The sequence below is a fragment of the Aphidius gifuensis genome, linkage group LG3 (genome assembly GCF_014905175.1).
Source record: "Aphidius gifuensis isolate YNYX2018 linkage group LG3, ASM1490517v1, whole genome shotgun sequence".
NCBI lineage: Eukaryota > Metazoa > Arthropoda > Insecta > Hymenoptera > Braconidae > Aphidius > Aphidius gifuensis.
The window spans coordinates 16,041,252-16,062,072 of NC_057790.1; the positions used below are offsets into that span (position 1 = coordinate 16,041,252).

The 20,821-nt window shown below is 26.8% G+C and overlaps 3 protein-coding genes across 8 annotated transcripts; 2 read left to right on the top strand and 1 right to left on the bottom strand.

Annotated features, from left to right (window-relative positions):
- The first annotated feature begins 5,436 nt into the window (after window positions 1–5,436).
- Window positions 5,437–12,061, top strand: LOC122852074 (protein zyg-11 homolog B-like). Of its 3 annotated transcripts, none has more exons than XM_044151649.1 (9): window positions 5,442–6,180; window positions 6,579–6,799; window positions 6,890–7,139; window positions 7,230–7,424; window positions 7,507–8,044; window positions 8,117–8,505; window positions 8,577–8,946; window positions 9,149–9,488; window positions 10,160–12,061. In XM_044151649.1, the coding sequence occupies exons 2-9, from the start codon at window positions 6,646–6,648 to the stop codon at window positions 10,309–10,311; spliced, it is 2,388 nt and encodes a 795-aa protein (XP_044007584.1). In that variant the 5' UTR covers window positions 5,442–6,180; window positions 6,579–6,645; the 3' UTR covers window positions 10,312–12,061. The 3 variants fall into 3 exon arrangements, with proteins under 3 accessions (XP_044007586.1, XP_044007584.1, XP_044007585.1); XM_044151650.1 differs by having other exon boundaries at window positions 5,442–5,689; XM_044151651.1 differs by lacking the exon at window positions 10,160–12,061 and having other exon boundaries at window positions 5,437–5,689; window positions 9,126–9,278.
- Window positions 12,062–12,978: 917 nt separating this feature from the next.
- LOC122852119 (polyadenylate-binding protein 2-B) lies at window positions 12,979–15,763 on the bottom strand. 4 transcript variants are annotated; one of them, XM_044151729.1, is made up of 7 exons: window positions 15,567–15,763; window positions 14,774–14,910; window positions 14,584–14,698; window positions 14,426–14,493; window positions 14,119–14,360; window positions 13,935–14,027; window positions 12,979–13,058 (listed from the first exon to the last, which is right to left on the bottom strand). In XM_044151729.1, exons 2-7 carry the CDS (start codon window positions 14,906–14,908, stop codon window positions 13,025–13,027), a joined length of 687 nt encoding a protein of 228 aa, XP_044007664.1. In that variant the 5' UTR covers window positions 14,909–14,910; window positions 15,567–15,763; the 3' UTR covers window positions 12,979–13,024. The 4 variants fall into 4 exon arrangements, with proteins under 4 accessions (XP_044007664.1, XP_044007665.1, XP_044007663.1 ...); XM_044151730.1 differs by having other exon boundaries at window positions 12,979–13,049; window positions 15,372–15,762; XM_044151728.1 differs by having other exon boundaries at window positions 15,372–15,762.
- Window positions 15,764–19,707: 3,944 nt separating this feature from the next.
- On the top strand, window positions 19,708–20,348 carry LOC122852139. Its single transcript, XM_044151756.1, has 2 exons — window positions 19,708–19,912; window positions 19,998–20,348. Exons 1-2 carry the CDS (start codon window positions 19,848–19,850, stop codon window positions 20,254–20,256), a joined length of 324 nt encoding a protein of 107 aa, XP_044007691.1. The 5' UTR covers window positions 19,708–19,847; the 3' UTR covers window positions 20,257–20,348.
- The last annotated feature ends 473 nt before the right edge of the window (window positions 20,349–20,821 follow it).

Here is a 20,821-nt window from a genome sequence, read left to right on the forward strand (position 1 = left end):
AAAATCCGGAGAAAACCCGAAAAAACTCCGGAATAATATCTCCGGAAGTACCAATTGCGTAGAAAATCCGGAGAGATTATTTCTACCAGGGTAGATATCTGCTTTATTGACGTGCTTTATCTCACTCTGACACATTTCAATCGAAAACTTATCTGTAAACTTCAAAACTATTTTTTGTATAATCTTGTTAATTTATTTGCTATAATCAAATTATTTTTTTTGATAAAAAACGAAAAAAGAAGAAAAACATGATAGAATCTTCTAAAGTGTGGTTGGAAAAATATGAGTTCAAATGAATTCTTAAAAAATCGATCTTATTTGATCTTATAGAATTTTAAAATCATTTGTAATACTTCGTATCTTGACAAAAGATTAAAACCCTAATCCTTCTCATTGATTTATACGACTTATAGAATCCCACTAAATACAACCGTCTTATAAAATGTTATAAAAATCAGAATCCTTACTTTGTGCCTCATAAAATTTCATAGAACACAGAAAAAAAAAAATTCACCCCATAAAATAACATAGGAAAAGTATTTTTTTTTTACATCTCATAAAAACATATAAAATCTTAGAAACTCCTCAAATAAAAGTTCTATAATATTTAATGAGACAAAAAAAGAAGCACTTACACTTAGTGAACCTCAAAGAAATCTAGTACATCATTTGTTTTTTATAAGATTTTGTAGGACATTTCGAGGTGGGCACATGCGAGAAACTTAATTTAAAAAGCAATGTACAAGAAGAAATGTAAAAAAAATGGCATCACTCAAAAAATTTCTTGCGTAATAATTTAATAACAAAGTCACATAATTAAAACAACGACGTGACCGAGAAGAAAACATTATTTACTAAAAAAATTATTATCCATTACAAAATTTTTAGATGTCAGCATAATATTTTGACATATTTTGACATATTCTTACATGATTTTTGGATGCCAGAATATCACTGGTGGAAATAATTTCTCCGTAAAACTCCGGAAAAACTCCGTAAAATTCCGGAAATACTCCCCAAGAAAAAATCGCGTAGATCTACGTATATCAAATTAGATCTAACTGCTTTAGATATAATTAGATCCGCAAAGTGGCATGATCTACTCGTATATAACTAGATCTCATTAGATCTAATTACATATACTTAGATAAAGTGAATCCAGCAGAAAAGTGCCGCGACAATTTTAGCTAAAACATATGTTTGTTCATCGTTTACATGAAAATTGTCGCGGCACTCTCCTGCAGGATTCACTTTATACAGCTTAGATCAAATTAGATCTACTCAGATCTGATTAGATATACTCAGATCTAATTAGATATACTGAGATCTAGATCTACTGAGATTTCAAAAATTCATTGATTTAAAAAAAAAAAATTTCAAATTGTTAAGAATATTTTTTTATTAAATTTTTTTTTTTTTTAAAAACAATATTATGATGGGACAATATTATTATTTTTTACAAACTGCTCGATATTCTTGTTCATTGTTCCATTTATTAATAAATATATAAATAAAATAAACACTGATCATACTAATAATTATAATAACAACATAGAACCACCATTCCAAAGTAATTTTTGTGCGTGATTTTTTAGATTGTGATTCAGTATTATTATTAGTAGAATGCAATCTATTTTTCCGTATCATTCCACGTATTATTGGCCATAATTTTGAAATTTCGTTTTGGATAAATTTTGTTTTTCCCAACGTTTCCATATCTTTGGTTAATGATGTTGAAATATTATTTTTCTTAAAAATGCCAACGGCTGATTTTATTAGCTTCATGCTTGAATCAGGATTAGTTGACAGAGTGATATTATCGAGGAAGTCATCAATAGTAAATAAAAGATTATGATTGTCATTGAGTTCAGCCCAATATAGCATCATTATTGTTTCAACGTCGTCATGCATTTTTTTCTTAATAATAGATTTGACTTGATCCATGATATGAAACAGGTTTGATCTGTTAGTTTCACTTATTAACGGTGTATTTTTAATCCAATTAAGAGTTGAGCTCATATTTCTAGAAAATGCTTCAGGCATTTTTACTGAATATTGATATTGATCTATTGGAGATGCTTCAATGGTGTTGACTGAAACAAAAAAAAAAAGATAGTCAAGTTCCCCAAGATGCACCCTAAGTGTTCCGTAGGATTTTTTATTTTTTTTCTTGCTGTTTACAAAAATATTGTAGAAAAACAATTTGTGACACTACATATCGTTGAATAAAAAAAAAAATAAACGACCGAAAAATTTGAAAAAAATATCGTAGAGTCTACAGATGAAGCGTCGTCGATCAAAACATTACCGGAATTGATCGGTCAATATTTGGAATTGCGCCATGTCCAAAAATAGGCATATTAAATCTAATAAGGCCCAAAAAGTAAAAAAAAATATCATGTCTGTTTTTGGAAAAAAAAAAAAACCTAAATTTGTTTTAACATTGACTAATTCGGTTCAGCGGTTCAAAAAATATTGTAAAAAAACAGTTTGTGACACTACATATCGTTGAATAAAAAAAAAAATAAACGACCGAAAAATTTGAAAAAAATATCGTAGAGCCTACAGATGAAGCGTCGTCGATTAAAACATTGCCGGAATTGATCGGTCAATATTGGGAATTGGGCCATGTCCAAAAATGGGCATATTAAATCTAATAAGGCCCCAAAATTGGAAATAAATATTACGATTGCTTTGGGCCAAAAAAAATAAAGAAAATGAGCATCTCACAAGCCAATTCGATCCAGGACTTTACGTTTTATCTCGAAATAACAAAAAGTCACAGAAAAGCGAAAACATAAGTGTCCTACGGAACACTAAAAATAAGCGTTAATTTATTATATAAAATTCTTACACTCGCAGCCAAATTCATTTCTGTCCTGTCAAAAAATTTTCTCCGGTATTTTTCCGTTTTTCTTCAAAATTCCTGCGATTTTCTCCGATTTACTCCGCATATATTAGTAAAGTAAAATTTCAAAGAAAAATTAGAGTAATGGGAAAAATTATTTGTTCTAATTTTCTCTAAATTTCTCTGATTTTTCCGAATATTTTCAAAATCAGTGAAAATCGGAGAAATCATTTGTGCCAGGGTGAAGCGAAGTGCTCGTTAAAATTGCTGTAAATACTTAATACTACACTTACTCAAAACTACACCAGCCAATAAAAATGGAAATATTGAATTCTTTAAGTCCATTTTTGAATTTTTTTTTTTTTATTGCCCTGAAAGTGAAAAACAGAAAAAAAGAAAAATTATAACAATTTGTCTATAATATATTTTTTTAATATTGTATTGGGAACAGAATTTTACTATATTAGCAACCACGTGGTTTATAAATGCTTCACAGCGTTAAAATTATATGATATATATATCCTTGAGCATTTTTTCTTCAGCAGTCCACCGCAAAGCTTTTTCCTCCGCTTATATAGGTATACAATTGTTTAAATCAGTTCAAACTGGTTCAAACAGTCGCACAAACGTATGAACACGTATTAAATAAATTTATCTAATTTTAATTTTAATCAAACACAAAAATTTGGAAAAAAAAGAAGCTTTATAATAAAAATTATATGTATGCTGCCATATTTTCAGGTATACCTATTAATTATCCCTTATTCCTGGTTGTTTTCTTATTTTCTCTGATTTTCTCATCCTTGCTCATCCTTTAGTTATCCCGAGCGCCGAGGATATGGAAGTTCGCCTTAACGGCTTTATTGTATCTTTCTCAATGGTTTTCATCAAACGACTGTAGCCGGGATAATTATATGTCGAGAAATGAGAATAGCTATTTATCCTTGTGAGTTGTGAGCTTGTGAGGTCTGTCTTATATTTATATAGCAACTACACATACACATATATAAAGTTTATATATATATAATAATAATTAGTGGTCTTCGATATTGAGCGATATACCGGAGACACGAGTAGGGATGTGCGATATCAGACGATATATCGGAGGACCCGATATTTGTACCCGATATCGACGATATATTTATTCGATATGGATAAGCGTCAAATATCGGATATTCGATATCACTTTCGGAATATCGTCACGAAAATATCGGTTGATATACCGACTGGAAAACTACTTACCAACAAATTTTAATGGCGGCTTGAATGACCACAGCCAATCAAAGATCAAAGAATATTCAAACGTATTAATTTAATTAGCTGTGAATTTATGAGTTTGGACTCATGAGTTTTAAATAGACAGTTGACAATTGATAATTAATAATTATTAATAACAAAATCATTGGAAACTATAATCAGTAGTAAAAAAATTGAGGAATCGTGTATTCATTATTGCATACTGCATAGTCATGGTTCAATAAAATGTTGATTAATAATTACACATTTTCATTATTATATTTTCTGAGTATCGTATGATAAAATATTATTAATAAATAGAAAATCTAATTATTCTTTTCTGGTCTTATAATTAATAAAAAAAATTACATTGTAAAAAATTTTATTATAATTTTTCCATAATTTGTTATTAATACGCCAATTTATCTGCAATGATTAAATGAATAAATGAATAATTCAATAATAAGTAATAGCAATATCCGAGTTATTTCATGAAAAACCAAGTATACGTATCAATTTATTAATTAACTTACGATTTAATTTCAATAGTTTCTATAATTATTAGTAATCAATTTTGAATTTAAAAATGGACGGACCATTTTTTTGTTAACAGTTGGTAAAATCAATTTACCTCGATATTATCGAATATCCGATATTACTTCGCCAAAATATCGGTTCGATAACGATATCGTATTTTGATATCGCGATATCCGATAATATCGATATTGGCGATATCGCACATCCCTAGACACGAGTATCTACTCGGTATACCGAGTACCCAACTATTCGGTATTTTTTTCCCCCGATATACCGGTACTCGGTATATTTTTGGCCAATATCGGACGCGAGTACTTTGACCGGTGGCGACCTCAAAGTGAACTTAAATTATTATTATTTTTTTTTTTATAATAGCGCCATTTTTAGAAGATTTACGTTGCCACATATAAAACAACCTTTATTTGCAGTTGACGTGATGGCGTCTATTTTTGCACAACATTGTGACAACAACAAATTGACATTTGACAATATTAATTATATTTATTTCATTGAGACCAAACAACTAACTAAAAAATAAATATATGAAATGTTTATGCAATATTAACATTATATTTAACAAGTTTTATATAATATTAATAATTATCAAAGAATTAAAAATTATCTGTTTGACTTGACTATAAATATATGTATTAATTTCATTTTTATTGCATGTATTATAATTATTATTGTTAATAATAATTAATTATTACACGCAAATTTTGTACTGACTGATAAATTATAAAAAAATTAAAGAATGTCTTACAATATTTTGTTTTATTTAGCAAAAAAATACTAGGTGAATTCTTTAAAAAAAAAAAAAAAACAAAGTACTCGATAGTCGATATACCGGTAGTTTTTTGAGCCGATATACCGAGTACCCGGTATTCCCACGAAACTATTCGATTCATTTTATACCGAGTACTTTTGTTGAATATCGAAGACCACTAATAATAATACTAATAATAACAAAGTGACTTAACAATTGCCATCAACTTTGTGGTTGGACATTATCAGGCAGTTTGCAATTTGCATATGTCATTGCTTTATTAAATTGTATTGCTTGTACTGGTAAATTCTTGTGTTTCTATTTATCAATAATCATAATTTCAATTTATTATTACAATTAGAATCATATTAATTTTTTTATAATAAATAAAACCATCATCAATAATATGTACATTTATATACATATAAAAAAAAACAGTTTTAGTTGTGTGAATCAATAACAATAAGAGCAAATAAAAGTGCAATATATACCTATATATTTTAATATATATAAATGAAGTTGCATCTGAGGAGAATAAATAATAAAAAAAATAAAAAACAGTATATATTTACTATAGTTAATGCTAAATTACTATATATAAAATCTTGAAATTTTTTTTTATGATATTGAGTTCATCGACAAAGTTGTGTTAAGTAGAATTTTTTTTTTATTATTTGCTACATTTGGTTTTATCAAAATATATATTGATAACTATTTTAATCATTATTATTAATTAATATTTATATAACAATAATATATAAATTTTTAATGATTTTATTTTTGTTCTAATAAGGTAAGAGTTGCTTTTGTTGTTATTATCATTGTCCCCTTTTTTTGTTATGCCATGATTGGATAAAAAAAAAACAACATAAACAGCTACAACTATGAAATATTTTTGAAAAAAAATACTGTACATTTATTTGTGATCATTGCTAAGCATTAAAAAAAAAAAAATTTAATATCATTTAAAATTCATTTTTAACAAACATAAAAATTAATTATTCATACGTCAAGTTTTTTTTTTTTTTTTTTTCCAAAATTGGCTTGGTTACGTAATAATTAGTTAATGTAGTTCATATAAATATTATTTTCTTAAATAAGTATTTGAGTAATTAGTAAAAAATATTATTTTAATACGTCTCTGATAATTATATTGATGGAATTTTATTTTTTTTACATTTTTATTTACAGGATATATTAATATGATAAGTATTAAGCAATTAAAAAATACAAACAAGTCAATAAAATTAATAACTATATGCTAGAATTAAAAAAAATTGTAGCTAAAATGTTTGAATCACCAAATAGCTTGCAGGATGTTTGTATAGATTTTATTTGTGATAATGTACTTGCTCTGTGTGAGGTACAACCAGGTGACAATATAACAACTGGTTTAACAACATCAACTGTTGGTATGAATTAAAATTTTTAAATATTATTAATATGAAAAAATAAAGAAAACAAATACATTAAATATGTATTTTTTTTTTTTAATTGATTAGACAATAAAAAATGTTTGACAAATGGAATTAGCAATAACACTAGTGCAACAACAATAAGGTCTAGTGTCAGTAATAATTTTCCATTAAATAATGTAACAACAAATGGATCAGTAACAAGATTAAATTTTAAAGATCCAGATGTTTTTTTACCAGCTCAAATATCAGAACAATTACTAGCAAGACTATGTGAAAAAAATGCATTAACTGATTTAACAATTACACTGTTTGATTCGACAACAACGAGACTAAGGTAATTTATTTTTTTTATATATATTTAACTTGATTATTTATTGTTTTAATTTGTAATTTTTTTTTTTCTCTTTTCTTTTATTTTATATAGATACGTAAGACTTAAAGATGCATCAAGTTTATCAGCAAAAGGTTTAAAAGTCTTAAAACAACATAAAGTTGTTGATTTAGAAATAAATGGCCTAAAAATAACAATAAATGATTTAATTGGATGTCTTGGTGATTGGAGTTTACAAAATTTAAGATCATTAAGTGTTGCAAAAGGAAGTTTTATTGATTGTTCAAGGTATTTTTTTCAAAATATAATAAATAAAATCTTTATATTATTTATAAAAAAATAATTAATGTATTATATAATTGTTAAACAGAGTTTGTGTATTTTTGGCATTAAGTAAATTACGTGCACTTCATACATTAAATGTATCTGGTACAGAATTCAATAGACATGGATTAGAAATTGTTGTTGAAGATTTGCCATTTTTAGAAAATCTTGATATATCATGTACAAGAGTTGATGATATAACACCATTAAAAAAATGTAAAGATCGTTTAAAAAGTTTATCAATGTATAATCTTAAAATAAGTGGTTATGGTAATTTAAAATCAGTATTGTTGGAATTAAATGAATTACGAAATCTTGATATATCTGATGAACGTGATTCTTATACATTTGAAATGTTTGCACCAGTTAGATCAAAAGTTACTGATTTATTACGTGCAATTCATTGTATGCCACATTTAGCAAGTCTTGATATATCAGGAAAAGATGAAATTGATGTTAATGATTTAAAAGAATTTATAAAATCTCATCCACGTTTAGAATTCATTGGACTTGTACATTCAGATGTTTGTTATGATGAAAGTTTAATAAATCCATTAAATATTGATTATAAACCAGAATTAATGGTAATATATTTTTGAATAATATTTAAATTAAATTATTTTTATTATATATTTATTTATTTAATATTAAATTAGGTTAGTGGTATGGCAACTGAGGCACAAATACTTGAAGCATTGAAAAGATATCCACACAGACCAATTTATGTACAAAAATGTTTGTACAATTTATTTCGTTTAACACCACATTTTAATGAAGCACGTGTTGATGTTATTAAACTTGTTATTCCTGGTATGAAAGCACATCCAGAAGAATTTCGTGTACAAATGGCTGCAACAGCATGTTTATATAATTTAACAAAAGGTGAATTAGCAACAAAAATACATCCATCTGTATTAAAACAAATTGTTGATTTAACATTAATTGCTATGGAATCATATCCGAATCATTATCAATTACAAAAAAATACATTACTTACACTATGCAGTGATAGAATTCTTCAAGATGTTGCATTTGATAAATACAGGTATAAAAAAAATATATTATTTTTTAACTAGTAAAAATAAATAATTCAACTTGTTTTTGTTTTTGTTACAGATGTGCTAAATTAGTTATGAATTGTCTTTCTGCATTTGATGATGCTTCAATGAATCGTATGTCTGTTGCAATATGTTCAATTTTAGCAGCTAAAATATCAACTGTAGAAACTTCAATGTTAGGTGCTAAACCACAATATATGGCAAAATTACTTTCTATGGTTAGATCAAAAGCTCAATCAAAATCAGTTGATATTACAATGCGTTTTACTCTAAGTGCATTATGGAATTTAACTGATGAAAGTGCAACAACATGCAAGGTATTTCTTGAAGAGGGTGGAATGGAACTATTTCTTGAAGTGCTTGAAAGTTTTCAAGGCGAATCAAGTATTGAAACTAAAGTTCTTGGTTTATTAAATAATATTGCTGAGGTTTGTATACATACATATATTAAAAATATAAATTTTTAATATTTTTTATATAAATTTTGTGTATATGTTTGTTATTTTTTTTATAAATTGAATGACTGTTTGTTTGTTTGATGATGATGAAATATAAAAAAAAAAAAAAAAAGATTGGTGTGGCTGGTTTATACGATTGTTTTTAAAAGGTCATCGAATGGTTGGTCAATAGGTTGGTCAATTGAGACAACGACTTATGCAGTCACGTTTCATCACAATGCTTTCAATACTATTGGACTCAAATCATATTGATGTGTCGTATTTTGCGGCTGGAATTGCAGCACATTTATTGAGTGAGGGTCAACGTGCATGGGCAACTGGATTGTCATTAATAACAAGAAAACAATTACTTGATCAGTTAGCTAAAGCAGTTACAAATTGGAAAACACCACAAGGTGAAATGGTTGCTTACAGAAGTTTTCAACCATTTTTTCCACTTTTAAAATGTTCTGATGCTTATCCTGTACAATTATGGGCTGTCTGGGCAATTCATCATGTTTGTACCAAAAATCGTAAGTTATTAACATTTTATTTGAAGAAATTTCAAGTGCATGAAATTGTTTTTAATAAGACTTTCAACTCAACATCATTTTTTTCCATTAATCAATAATAATGAAGTATAAAATTATAAAATAAACTAGTACTATTATTATGATTGATAATAATTTATGATAAATATTAAAATTATTGTATTAATCAACTTTATTCATTTCATTTTTGTTCGTCCACAAAACAAGTTAAGGTTTTACTTCGGTCAAGTTTAGTTTATTATACCTATTTTCAGTTGGTTTGCTAAATAAATCTTAAAATTCTTTTGCATATACTATTCTATCTTTAGAATTATGATCCATACATTTTTAGATATTTCTAAACAGCGGAATTTTTTAGACGTTCAACATTGTGTTAAAAAAAAAAATGAGTAGATAAATTTTGAAAAAAATTTAAATTTTTGTACTGTTGGAGGGTACAAGTATTGCTAATTAAAGTCTACGAAATTTATTAATATTTTATCATTAAATCAGTCCATTTTATTTCCCGTTAGACTAATTAATTGTTCGTTTTAAACTAACAACTAAATTTATTAATAACCCAACTGAATTACATCACAAATTAAAATTATTTTTATTAATTTTTTAAGATAAATAATATGATTAAATAAATATAATTTAAATCTATGTTTCAGCAAAACGATATTGTTCAATGCTGATAAAAGAAGGTGGTTTAGAAATATTAAAACAACTCGAACAAGATAATAATGATGAAGAAACACATATGGATGTCAAAAGATTGTGTCAGGCAATATTAGATACTCTAGCATTCCATTCAGCTTGCTAAAAACAACAATAATGTTGGTACCCCTAGTCAATTTAAATTTTATTGTGCAACTTTCATGATAATCCTGCAACAATTTGGGATTCAACAAGAAAAAAAACCTATAATTTAATCATTTTTCTTTTTTACTTATTAATATTTTATACAGGATATTATGTTTCAATTTATATACACAAACTATATATCTTCTATTTTATTTATTAATATTATTATTTTATCAATTGAAATGACATGACCTGTGTATTATATTTCCATGTTATATACTTATATATTATATTTAAATATTATTAGACTACTTGAAATTGATAGAAATTAATAAAATTTTGTCCTAATTTATCTTTTTTAAAAAAAGAACAAATATTATATAAAATGTTAACAAAATTATAAAGCTTTTAGATAATTTTTTTGAACCGTTTAGTGCCCACAATGCTATGTATGGCACTTGAAAAAATTATATCTATATTTTTGCACACTTATATAATTTTATGTAGAATATTTTTTAAAAATTTCACAAGCATCATGAAAAAAAAAAGTTCCCAAATAAAAAAAAAATATTTTATCAAGTTGCGAAAACATATAAATACTGCTTCGAGCAATAAATGAATATATCTAATGTTGAAAAAAAAAAATAGAATTGAGTATTTAAAAAAAAATTATTCCTTTGACAAATAAATTAATTAAAAAATTTAAACATGCACCTACCATTTATGGAATTTCACTTATTGGAAGCTTCTTGAAGACGAAAAATAATGATGATTAGATGATTGAGTCACGAATTCGTTTTGGAGATGCTGACTTAATAATTATAAATACAAAAAATTTTATTTTTATTTTTTTTTTTACTGACAAAAAAACTCTTTATTCGTTAAGATTGGTTTTACATTCACAATTCATATTTATGCCTTAAATATCCTCTATGTCTTTTTTCCTTTTTTTTTTTTCTTTTCTCTTTTTTTCTTTTATTCCATTAAATTAATTTACGATTTTTTTTTCTCTATGATGACTCAAATGATTTGACTGCTACTATACAGGTAAGTGTTGAAATACGTTTTTTGGAATGAATTTTTTTTTTTTTTCTTTGTATTTTTTTTTTTTTTTCACAGAACTGATGGAGATGAGAAGTTGCACCGCACCTGGAAAATACTTAGCGATCTGGGAATAACATGAATAAAGACATGCTACTACAAATCAATCGACTTAATCTCGCCATGTGATTTACAAACCCGCGCAGAAATTTAAAACATGGCGAGTATATGAATTGTTTTTTTTTTCTTTTTTTTTTTATTCTACAGTATACGAATTTTTTTTACAGAACTTTAATTTTTTAAATCAACAATGCAAATTAATCAAATTTAAACCCGTAAAAACATTCAAAACCTTGTCGATTTATTATGTTTTTAGTAAATTAATTTTTTTTTTTTAAATAAACATTAAATTACATGACATACACTGGAATATCGGTAGTGCAGTTCAATTAATTATTATTTTTTTTTTTTCATTTTTTCTATTTTTTTCACTATACATGTGATTTTATGTTAATAGTAATTGGTGTTTCAGATACTAATTTAGACGTACTTAACGGTGAAAAAAAAAAAACAAAAAAAATTAAAACAAAAAAAACCTGTATTTAGATGTGATATTGCAAACTCAAAAGCGTAACTATAAAAAGCATTATTACATATTAATTATTATTATGAATAATTGGTAATTAAGTGGGTTAGTATTAAATTAATTGAACCACAGCAATGAATTGTCCATGATTTACGTATATAATTTTTTTTTTTCTTTTTTTTTTTTTTGGGTGATAAGTTTTTTTTTTCTTTTTTTTTTTTTTTATATTATTATTAAAATCGTCAAATACGAATAATTGTGCCCATCTTTTGTCCAATCTTTTTTTTTTCTCATTTTCTTTTCTTTTGACATGAGGTTTTTCTTTTCTTTCTCTTTTTTTCCCATCGTATGTGTTTTTTTTTCTGTGGACATATCATAAGAATCGACGTAAATTTTTTTTTCGTCACGACGTTGATAAAAAAAAAAAATTTTTTTTTTTTTTCTATAATAGGTAAGTTGTAGGTATAAGTATTGATTTTTTTAAAATTTTTCGCAACTAATAAATATCGAAATAAAATTAAAGCAGTATTTAATAAATATTTAAAAAATTTGTATCAATGAAATTCAAATAAAAAAAAATAAATAAAAAAAATTTTTTATACTACTTTAAATTTATGACGACATTACTAGAGTACAACCAATTTTTCTGTGAAGGAACAGAATAATTAATTGATTGTCAAGGATAAGGAAATGTGAAAAAATAAACACAAAATAAAAAAAAATAAAAAAAATAAAGATTATTAAAAGGAGATGACAAATGTTAATTAGTATATACAAAAAAAGTAGATAAAGTGTGCTGGCAAATGTCGGTATGTTTGTTGTCAAGTGAAAATAATAAAATAAGATATTTTTAATGAAAAAGAAAGAAAAAAAAAAAAAAACAGAATGTTTAGTAACGATATTGACTTTGATAGTGAATATATTGCTCAAGGCACAATGAAAATTATTAAAAAATTTTACCGTGAACTCGATTATTCCACGAAAATTGTCTAATGATCGATTTCTTTGTTTTATTTTTTTATATTTTTTTTGTTTAAAAATATGAATCGGTTAACATACCTTGAATAAACAGCCTGATCGCGACGTCACAATGGCTCTAGAATCGTCAGTATGGCATGTAATAACCTCGTCTGTAGCTCCTGAAAGGAGACAAATGTAATTGTGAACAGCAAAACCGCGCCTCGTTATTATTAATGCGATATTAATATTTTTCTTTTATTTATCATTATAATAGAGCAATATAGACAATCATATGTATAAATATATGTACATACTATTTAATACATTACGCATGTTAATTATAATATGTAAATTTTATAGTATGTACATGTATAAATAATAAATATAATTTAATAATAACTAATTAACTAAATATGATAGGAAAGAAATTAAACAACCACGTTATCAAGTAAATTCTTTATAGAAATTAAAAATGAAAATAACAAAAAAAAAATGACAAAAGATAAATAAAAAAAAAAAAAAAAAATATGCAATGTATGGGGAAAAAACGTTTATAGATTATTCAGGAAAATATTCTATTAAAAAAAAGGATCAAGACCATTATTTTGGTTGATATCTTTAATGTCGTAATAGTGCTATTATCAGCTATAAATTTCATCGACATCGAAGGAGATAAAGCATATAGTAAGTTGCAAAAACCAATAGACATTAATTTCTTATTTTCGTGTCATCATTTAAATTGGTTTATCTGAAAAATTTATATAATAATATATTTATCATTTTTTTTTTTTTTTAAATTGAATGCAAATGCGTTGCTTAGAGTTTGACTATCATTGTTTTTTTTTTTTTTTTACCATATTTGATGAAATATATTCTATTTAAAAAAAAAATTGAAAAATTAACTGAAAAAAAAAAAAGATTAAATTGAGGAAAAAAAAAAAAAAAAAAAGTCAAACGCTACGCTTCATTAATTAATTGATAATAATGATATATGGTATATACTATAAATAAGTTGATTTTAAATATTTTTTTTTAAATATGCATTAGGACTGTACCTAGGTCTTCTTATTGGTCTGTAACCAAAATAAGCACTTCCACGACTTATTCCACGTGTTGTTCCTCTGTAGCCACGTGTGCCTCTTGGACCCCTGGAAATATTAATAAAAATTAATTTATAATTATCATTACATATAAAGTAAAATTATTTGTTGTATAAATTTTTATTATTAATGTAATTACCTGTTGGTCATTGACATTCCTGGTCTGTTTGTTCTCTTGGGCATCACTTTTATTTGACGTCCTCTGAACAATGAATCATCCATTGCCATTGCTGTTTGTACAGAATCACGTTCAGCAAATTCAATGTAAGCAAAACCTTTTGGATGACCATCAAATTTGTTACAGAGTATTGTTACTCTGTTTACACTACCACAACCATGAAAATGTTGCTCCAATTCTTCAGCTGTTGCACCATAATCAACCTTTTAAATAACAATATGATAAATTATTTATTCAACAATAGAAATATATAATTATTGATACTTACATTACCAACGTAAACAGATCTGTTGTCTACCTCCATTTTGTCTTCAATAGACATGTTCAATGGACTAGCTAAAATGATTAATATTTAACAAAATTAAATACAATGAAAATTTCAATATAAACAATTAATTTTTAATTGAATTAAAAAATTAAACATACTTATTCCAGGGGGGCTGCCCATATTCATCTGTTTATCAACTTCTGATTGCAACTGTTTTAATTTTTCAGCTTCTTCTTCCATTTCTCGTACACGTGCTTTTATTGCTTCAAGTTCCTTTAAATTAAAAAATTAAATTATCATTTATTTATAATTATTGAATGATAAATTTATCAGTTAAATAATACTTACGGGATCATCAATATTTGATTCATTAAATTCCCTTTTGGTGCCATCAGTTTGCATCATTGAGTCACCATCTTGACCATTTTCAAGACCATCAAGACCGTCAATTTGGTCAGTTGCTAACAAATCAGACTCTGACATTGCTGTAATTCAAAAAATAAATAAATAAATATATTATAATATTAAATTAAACACAAGTTTAATTTAAAACAAAAAAAAAAAAACAATAATATATTTTTGCTATTTTTTTTTTTCTTAATTGAGTTATTTCTTTTCTTTTTTTTCTCCCATGCTCATATACGTAAATACAATGAATCAACAAATAATAATAAATAAAAAAAAAAAATCGTCAAATAATATTAATCTCGAATTTACATGATCAATTTGTCATGCATTGAACATGAGAGTGTGTATTTTTCATTTAACCGGTGGAATAAAATTAACATGGCTACCGGGTCTGCTATCTCTCTCTTTCTAATATGTACAGAGAAATAGCCATAATTTTACTCCATTAATAATATCAACAATATCACTCAAATTTTTAATAATCGATAAAATAAATATAATTCATTAATAACTAATGAAATAATTATAATATACGCACGTGTTAAAATTAACACGCCCCAACTCCTAAATCTTGTTAATTTGCCACGAAAACTTTATTAAGTATGGTCGTTGGAACGCGGATATGAACTTCGATGTGAGACGCGGCGAGAAAGAAAAAAAAATAAAAAAAATAAAGAAAAAAAAAAAAATATAAAAATAAAATATTTCTGTCAGATATCAGCTTTGCACTAACCAATAATTAAAATATATTTTTTTAATTAAATAAGTGATAATAAATTCGTTTATGATTAAACAAAAACTAATAAACTATCACAAAACACCAGCGACCGCGTGAATATATTTCACTGAAATGAACGCTTTTTCATTTCGTCCATTATCCCAAGGTACCGGCAACAAAAATGGACGATCTTAACGTGGTACAGCGACAAGAGTCTCGTGTGGTCATCAATGGTACCACATGGTACTCTCTCAGCTCTCTTTCTCTTTCTCTCTTTCTCAGGTTGAAACACTTAAAACAGAGAGAAGTCTTCTCTCTGCTTAAAACTACTTAAAACTGAAAGTTCCTAATAAAATTTGTAAAAAAAAGTTGTAAATTGTTGTAAATAAAATGAATATTAAGCCTGGTGTCCACTAGCAAAAAACAAAATTTAAGTAAAGGTGTCTGTTATTATATATTAAATAATTTTGATATTAATACTTGAAACTTTTTTTCTTCTATTTAAAATTATTACTGACTTTTTAAAAAACTTAAAATACTTCTATTTAAGATAATTACAGACTTTCTTGTAATTAAATTGTTGAATAAATTAAAATACTATTTGCAAAATATTAGCTGAGAAATTAATGTAGATTATTACATAATTTTATTTTGTTTATTAACGGTTAGTTATATTCTGTTTTTTTTGTCAATCCCTTCATTAATTTTAATTAATTAATGAATATTTGGAGTTTCCAGATAGCCGACAATTCATCATTTTAGAATGGTTGATATTTTTATAGTAATAAGATGCTTAATTGATGGCAAATCGTTTGTACATCATTATTTTTCGTTTGTCATTGTTCAATAGTTTTTATTTTTTTTTTTAAATTAAATAAAAACTATTGTACTATTCATCCCCCTGCTAATCATGAGGTGCTTTCTTTTGTGTATTTATTTTTTTTCACTTTAATGCGCATGTCATGCAAACTTGAGGAAGAAACAGTGGCGTCGAACGAATAATTCTAAAAAAATAAGATTTAAAACATGGCTGATCCAGCTCTTTGTTCCCTACGCTGTTGCAAACTGACTTCCTGCTCACTGCGCATTCAGCTCCGCATGCGCAAAAATAAACAGGAAAAATAATAAATACACAAAAGAAAGCACCTATGGTTAATTAGTACTTGCGCATGCGCGAGTCTAGTGATAAAAAAATGGCGACCAAATGTCATGTTGGTGTTGGGGAATGTTGAAGAGGCTTAATAAAATGTGTACAATGATAATTATTTCAATTATTTAAAGAATAACCTGAATGACAGTTCAATGTTTATTTCAAACTCAAATAAATAGAAAATAGACTTGTTGTACTTGCTTGTTATTGTCACATAGGTCGTACTAGACATTAGTAAAGTCTGGGATATTGCATAGAGAATTTTATCACTTTTGTCATTGTTTGTGTTTCTAGCTATTTGTCGGTATTACAGGGCAAAATTGCAGAGCGAAAAAAAACTTTTTATTAAAGGAATGCACCCGAAACCCAATAAATCAAACTTCAATATTTGTTATTTTTTATCACTGTACCAGCGCAGTTCATTAACAGTTAGCCGACGAGTAATGGGCCGACAAAAAAACAATGATTGTAGCTGATTGTACTTGGATTGTAGATGATTGTAATATATTTAGTTTTGTTTGTCAACCCCCTCATTAATTTTAATTAATTAATGAATATTTGGAGTTGCCAGATAGCCGACAATTTATAATTTTCAAATGGCTGATATTTTTATAGTAATAAGATGCTTAATCGATAGCAAATCGTTTGTACATCATTATTTTTTGTTTGTCATAGTTCAATAATTGTTATTTTTTTAAATATTCATTAAAAACCATTGTACTATTCATCCCCCTGTTAATTAGTACTTGCGCATGCGCGATTACAGTGATAAAAAATAACAGATATTGAAGTTTGATTTATTTTTTTTTATTAAATACTATAATGAATTGATAAGATAGTAATTTGATATTTACTTAGTTGTTGATTATTTAAGAAATGTTATTGTTTATCATTGTACTCATTTTATTAATCCTCAACATTGCCCAACACCAACATATGACATTTGGTCGTCATTTTTTATCAGTGTACTCGCGCATGCGCAAGTTCTAATTAACAGGGGGATGAATAGTACAATAGGTGCTTTCTTTTGTGCTTTTTATCACTTCAATGCGCATGATCATGCACATGCGCATATTATGCAAACATGAGAAGAGAACAGTGGCGTCGAAACAAATAATTCTTAAAAAATAAGAACTAAAACATGGCTGATCCAGCTCCTTATGTCCTACGCTAATGCAATCTGACTTTTTGCTGACTGCGCATTCAACTGCGCCTGCGCGAAAATAAATAGGAAAAAAAATAAATACACAAAAGAAAGCACCTAATAGTTTTTAATTAATAATTAAAAAAATAAAAACTATTGAACAATGACAAACGAAAAAAAAAAAGATAGTCAAGTTCCCCAAGGTGCACCCTAAGTGTTCCGTAGGATTTTTATTTTTTTTCTTGCTGTTTACAAAAATATTGTAAAAAAACAGTTTGTGACCCTACATATCGTTAAATAAAAAAAAAAATAAACGACCGAAAAATTTGAAAAAAATATTGTAGAGTCTACAGATGAAGCGTCGTCGATTAAAACATTGCCGGAATTGATCGGTCAATATTTGGAATTGGGCCACGTCCAAAAATGGGCATATTAAATCTAATAAGGCCCAAAAAGTAAAAAAAAATATCATGTCTGTTTTTGGAAAAAAAAAACCTAAATTTGTTTTAAAAACGCCAGTAATAAATCCCACATTGATACACACATACTGCCACAGCAGCTATATCATACACTAACACAGCCGCACTCTCAGTACAACCAACTGTTTTTTTTTTTTGCGGTGTTTCACGATTTACACATTCTTTTTAACTATTGAATAAATATTTAAAAGAATAAAAAGTTGATCAATTATATTTCAGGGATTAATAATATTAGGTTATTATACAAAAATTATTTCAAAAAACTATTGTTTTATCGAAAAAAAAAAAATAAAAAATTCATCTTTTTGAGGTTGGCAATGGCTCTCAGACCAATGTATTAAACATAGGCTTTATCCCCTCTCTTATACCGCAAAATTCGGCCGAGGTAATCCCCTAAAACGTTTTGTTATAGATAAATATGGGACAGAGCTAGAAATCACATTTTTTTCATTTTTCAATTGATTTTCTAGTTATGGAGTGCGCTCATTTATTAAATTTTTTTTCCGTTCTGTGACAACGGCTAAAATTCTATCGGAAAGCTTTTCTTTTTAACTCGGTAGAAAAAAGACTACTTTTTTTTCGGTTCAAACTCTCGTGTATCGTCTTATAGCGCTGTATACCGTTAAGAGCTGGTGTTCACTCAAAACTTTATGAGGTGTGTTCGTTCACTTTTCACACCGAGCGTATGCACGGAGCGTATGCAAGGAAGCGCTAGCGTTTTGCGGTCATTTGAAGAAACTTTAGTAACCAAAATTTACTATTTATTTATTTCTATTCGTTTTTTCCAGTTCTTTCGCTCTCTTTCATTATTATTAATTGGTAATTTGTTCTTGCGTCTGAGAAAAAATTATTAAATTAACAAAATAAACACAATGACTGAAAATAACGAATGTTTTAGTAAATTTTAGTTACTAAAGTTTCTTCAAATGACCGCAAAACTCTAGCGCTTCCTTGCATACGCTCCGCAGTCCAATTCACAGGGCATTACAATTTAGGGCTTTTTTTCACCACTCACAGCGCTTGTGAAGCTTTTGTATGTAAAATCTATATAAAAAAAATTTTTACAAGCGCCATTAGCGGCAAAAAAAGCCCTAAATTGTAAAAAATTTGCCCCGTGAATTGGACTGCCGTGCATACGCTCGGTGTAAATAGTGAACGAACACACCTATGATATTTTTTCAATGGTAACTCAGAAAAATCTATTTGCTTTTGGCAATAAATTGACTATGACATAGAACTTTGTTAAAAAACTGTGATAGCCGGGGAAAATCTAGTTATTTCCGGTCAGAAAAAAACACTTTGCTCGTGGACACCGGGCTGTAATATGCGCATAAAACTTATGTATTATACGCGAGTATTATATCTACCCCCTCTCTGCACATGCTCATGTGTTATTTTTTTATGTTGAAATATTGTGTTCAACTGATCACTGTTCATCACTTGATCCGAACAATAACAATACTTCAAGTTAACAGTGGAATTGTTTAATTTTATTCAGTTTTGTTATCAATCAACAATTGACAATGAGACTTACTCGATTTTTAATGCACTGGAAGAACAAGAAACCTCACGGACATGTTTACCGAGGGTATGTAATAATGTTAACCTTAAATTAATCAGTTTCCCACAATAAAACAATAATTAAATATAATTATGTAAAATTTTGTCAACAGCAAAAATCGTATTGTCTTAGAACCAACAATGAAAAATCTTCTTGACATTCGTCTTGATTTAGAAAGACAAGAAAGAAACATGTTGATACTTCGTCATCCGTATTTGACACTTGAACAGAGTCATGGACATATGAAAGATTTGAAAGAGCCAATTAATTTCAAACATTTGAATCAAGCAGCACGTAATATTAAGTTTAACAAACATTTGTCTTGGGAACAACAGCTTGGACATCTAAGAGTTAAAGACTGCTGGGAATAAATTACATTATATTTATCATAAACATGTAATTAGAGTTATCTTTTTTGTTTAAGGAAAATCTAGTTCAATGAATAAACAAATTTGTGAATTATTTCTAATGGTTTTTTATTCTCTGGGCAAATTAAGAATTCATAAAACTTTTTAGGAAAATAATTTTAAATTGTATTTAGCCACAATGATGTCACAAATATTTTCGACTAAGAGTTAACTTTTCTCATCAGTGTACTTGGAGAACTTTCTGTTCACATTGTTAAAAATACTTATGATTTCGATAAGCAGGTAAATCTCTGACCACAAATTTTATGCATTTATTTTTCTACGGCTTCTTCTAACTCTACCTATTTTTCTTAATTCTGCAAATGTAGATTTGATTTTTAGTAATACAAACATTTGTTGCTATTTTTACTTCTCAATTATTAACAACAATTTCTATATATTTATTTTATTTTCATGAATGTCAATATGCTTTTTTCTAGTAAAAATATTTCTCTGATTTTTATCCACTTTTATCTAAAAAAGATCTTTTTTTAAACGGAAATTTCTCTCTACTATTTTTCCAACAATA

Bases quoted from the DNA above. Each gene is read 5' to 3' on its own strand.
- LOC122852074 (XM_044151649.1), top strand. From the start codon at position 6,646: ATGCTAGAATTAAAAAAAATTGTAGCTAAAATGTTTGAATCACCAAAT. The intron at 7,425-7,506 runs GTATTTTTTTCA...ATTGTTAAACAG, and splicing joins AGTTTTATTGATTGTTCAAG to AGTTTGTGTATTTTTGGCAT. The intron at 8,506-8,576 runs GTATAAAAAAAA...TTTTTGTTACAG, and splicing joins GTTGCATTTGATAAATACAG to ATGTGCTAAATTAGTTATGA.
- LOC122852119 (XM_044151729.1), bottom strand. From the start codon at position 14,908: ATGTCAGAGTCTGATTTGTTAGCAACTGACCAAATTGACGGTCTTGAT. The intron at 14,361-14,425 runs GTAAGTATCAAT...GTTATTTAAAAG, and splicing joins GATCTGTTTACGTTGGTAAT to GTTGATTATGGTGCAACAGC. The intron at 13,059-13,934 runs GTACAGTCCTAA...GTCTCCTTTCAG, and splicing joins AGACCAATAAGAAGACCTAG to GAGCTACAGACGAGGTTATT.
- LOC122852139 (XM_044151756.1), top strand. From the start codon at position 19,848: ATGAGACTTACTCGATTTTTAATGCACTGGAAGAACAAGAAACCTCAC. The intron at 19,913-19,997 runs GTATGTAATAAT...TTTTGTCAACAG, and splicing joins CACGGACATGTTTACCGAGG to CAAAAATCGTATTGTCTTAG.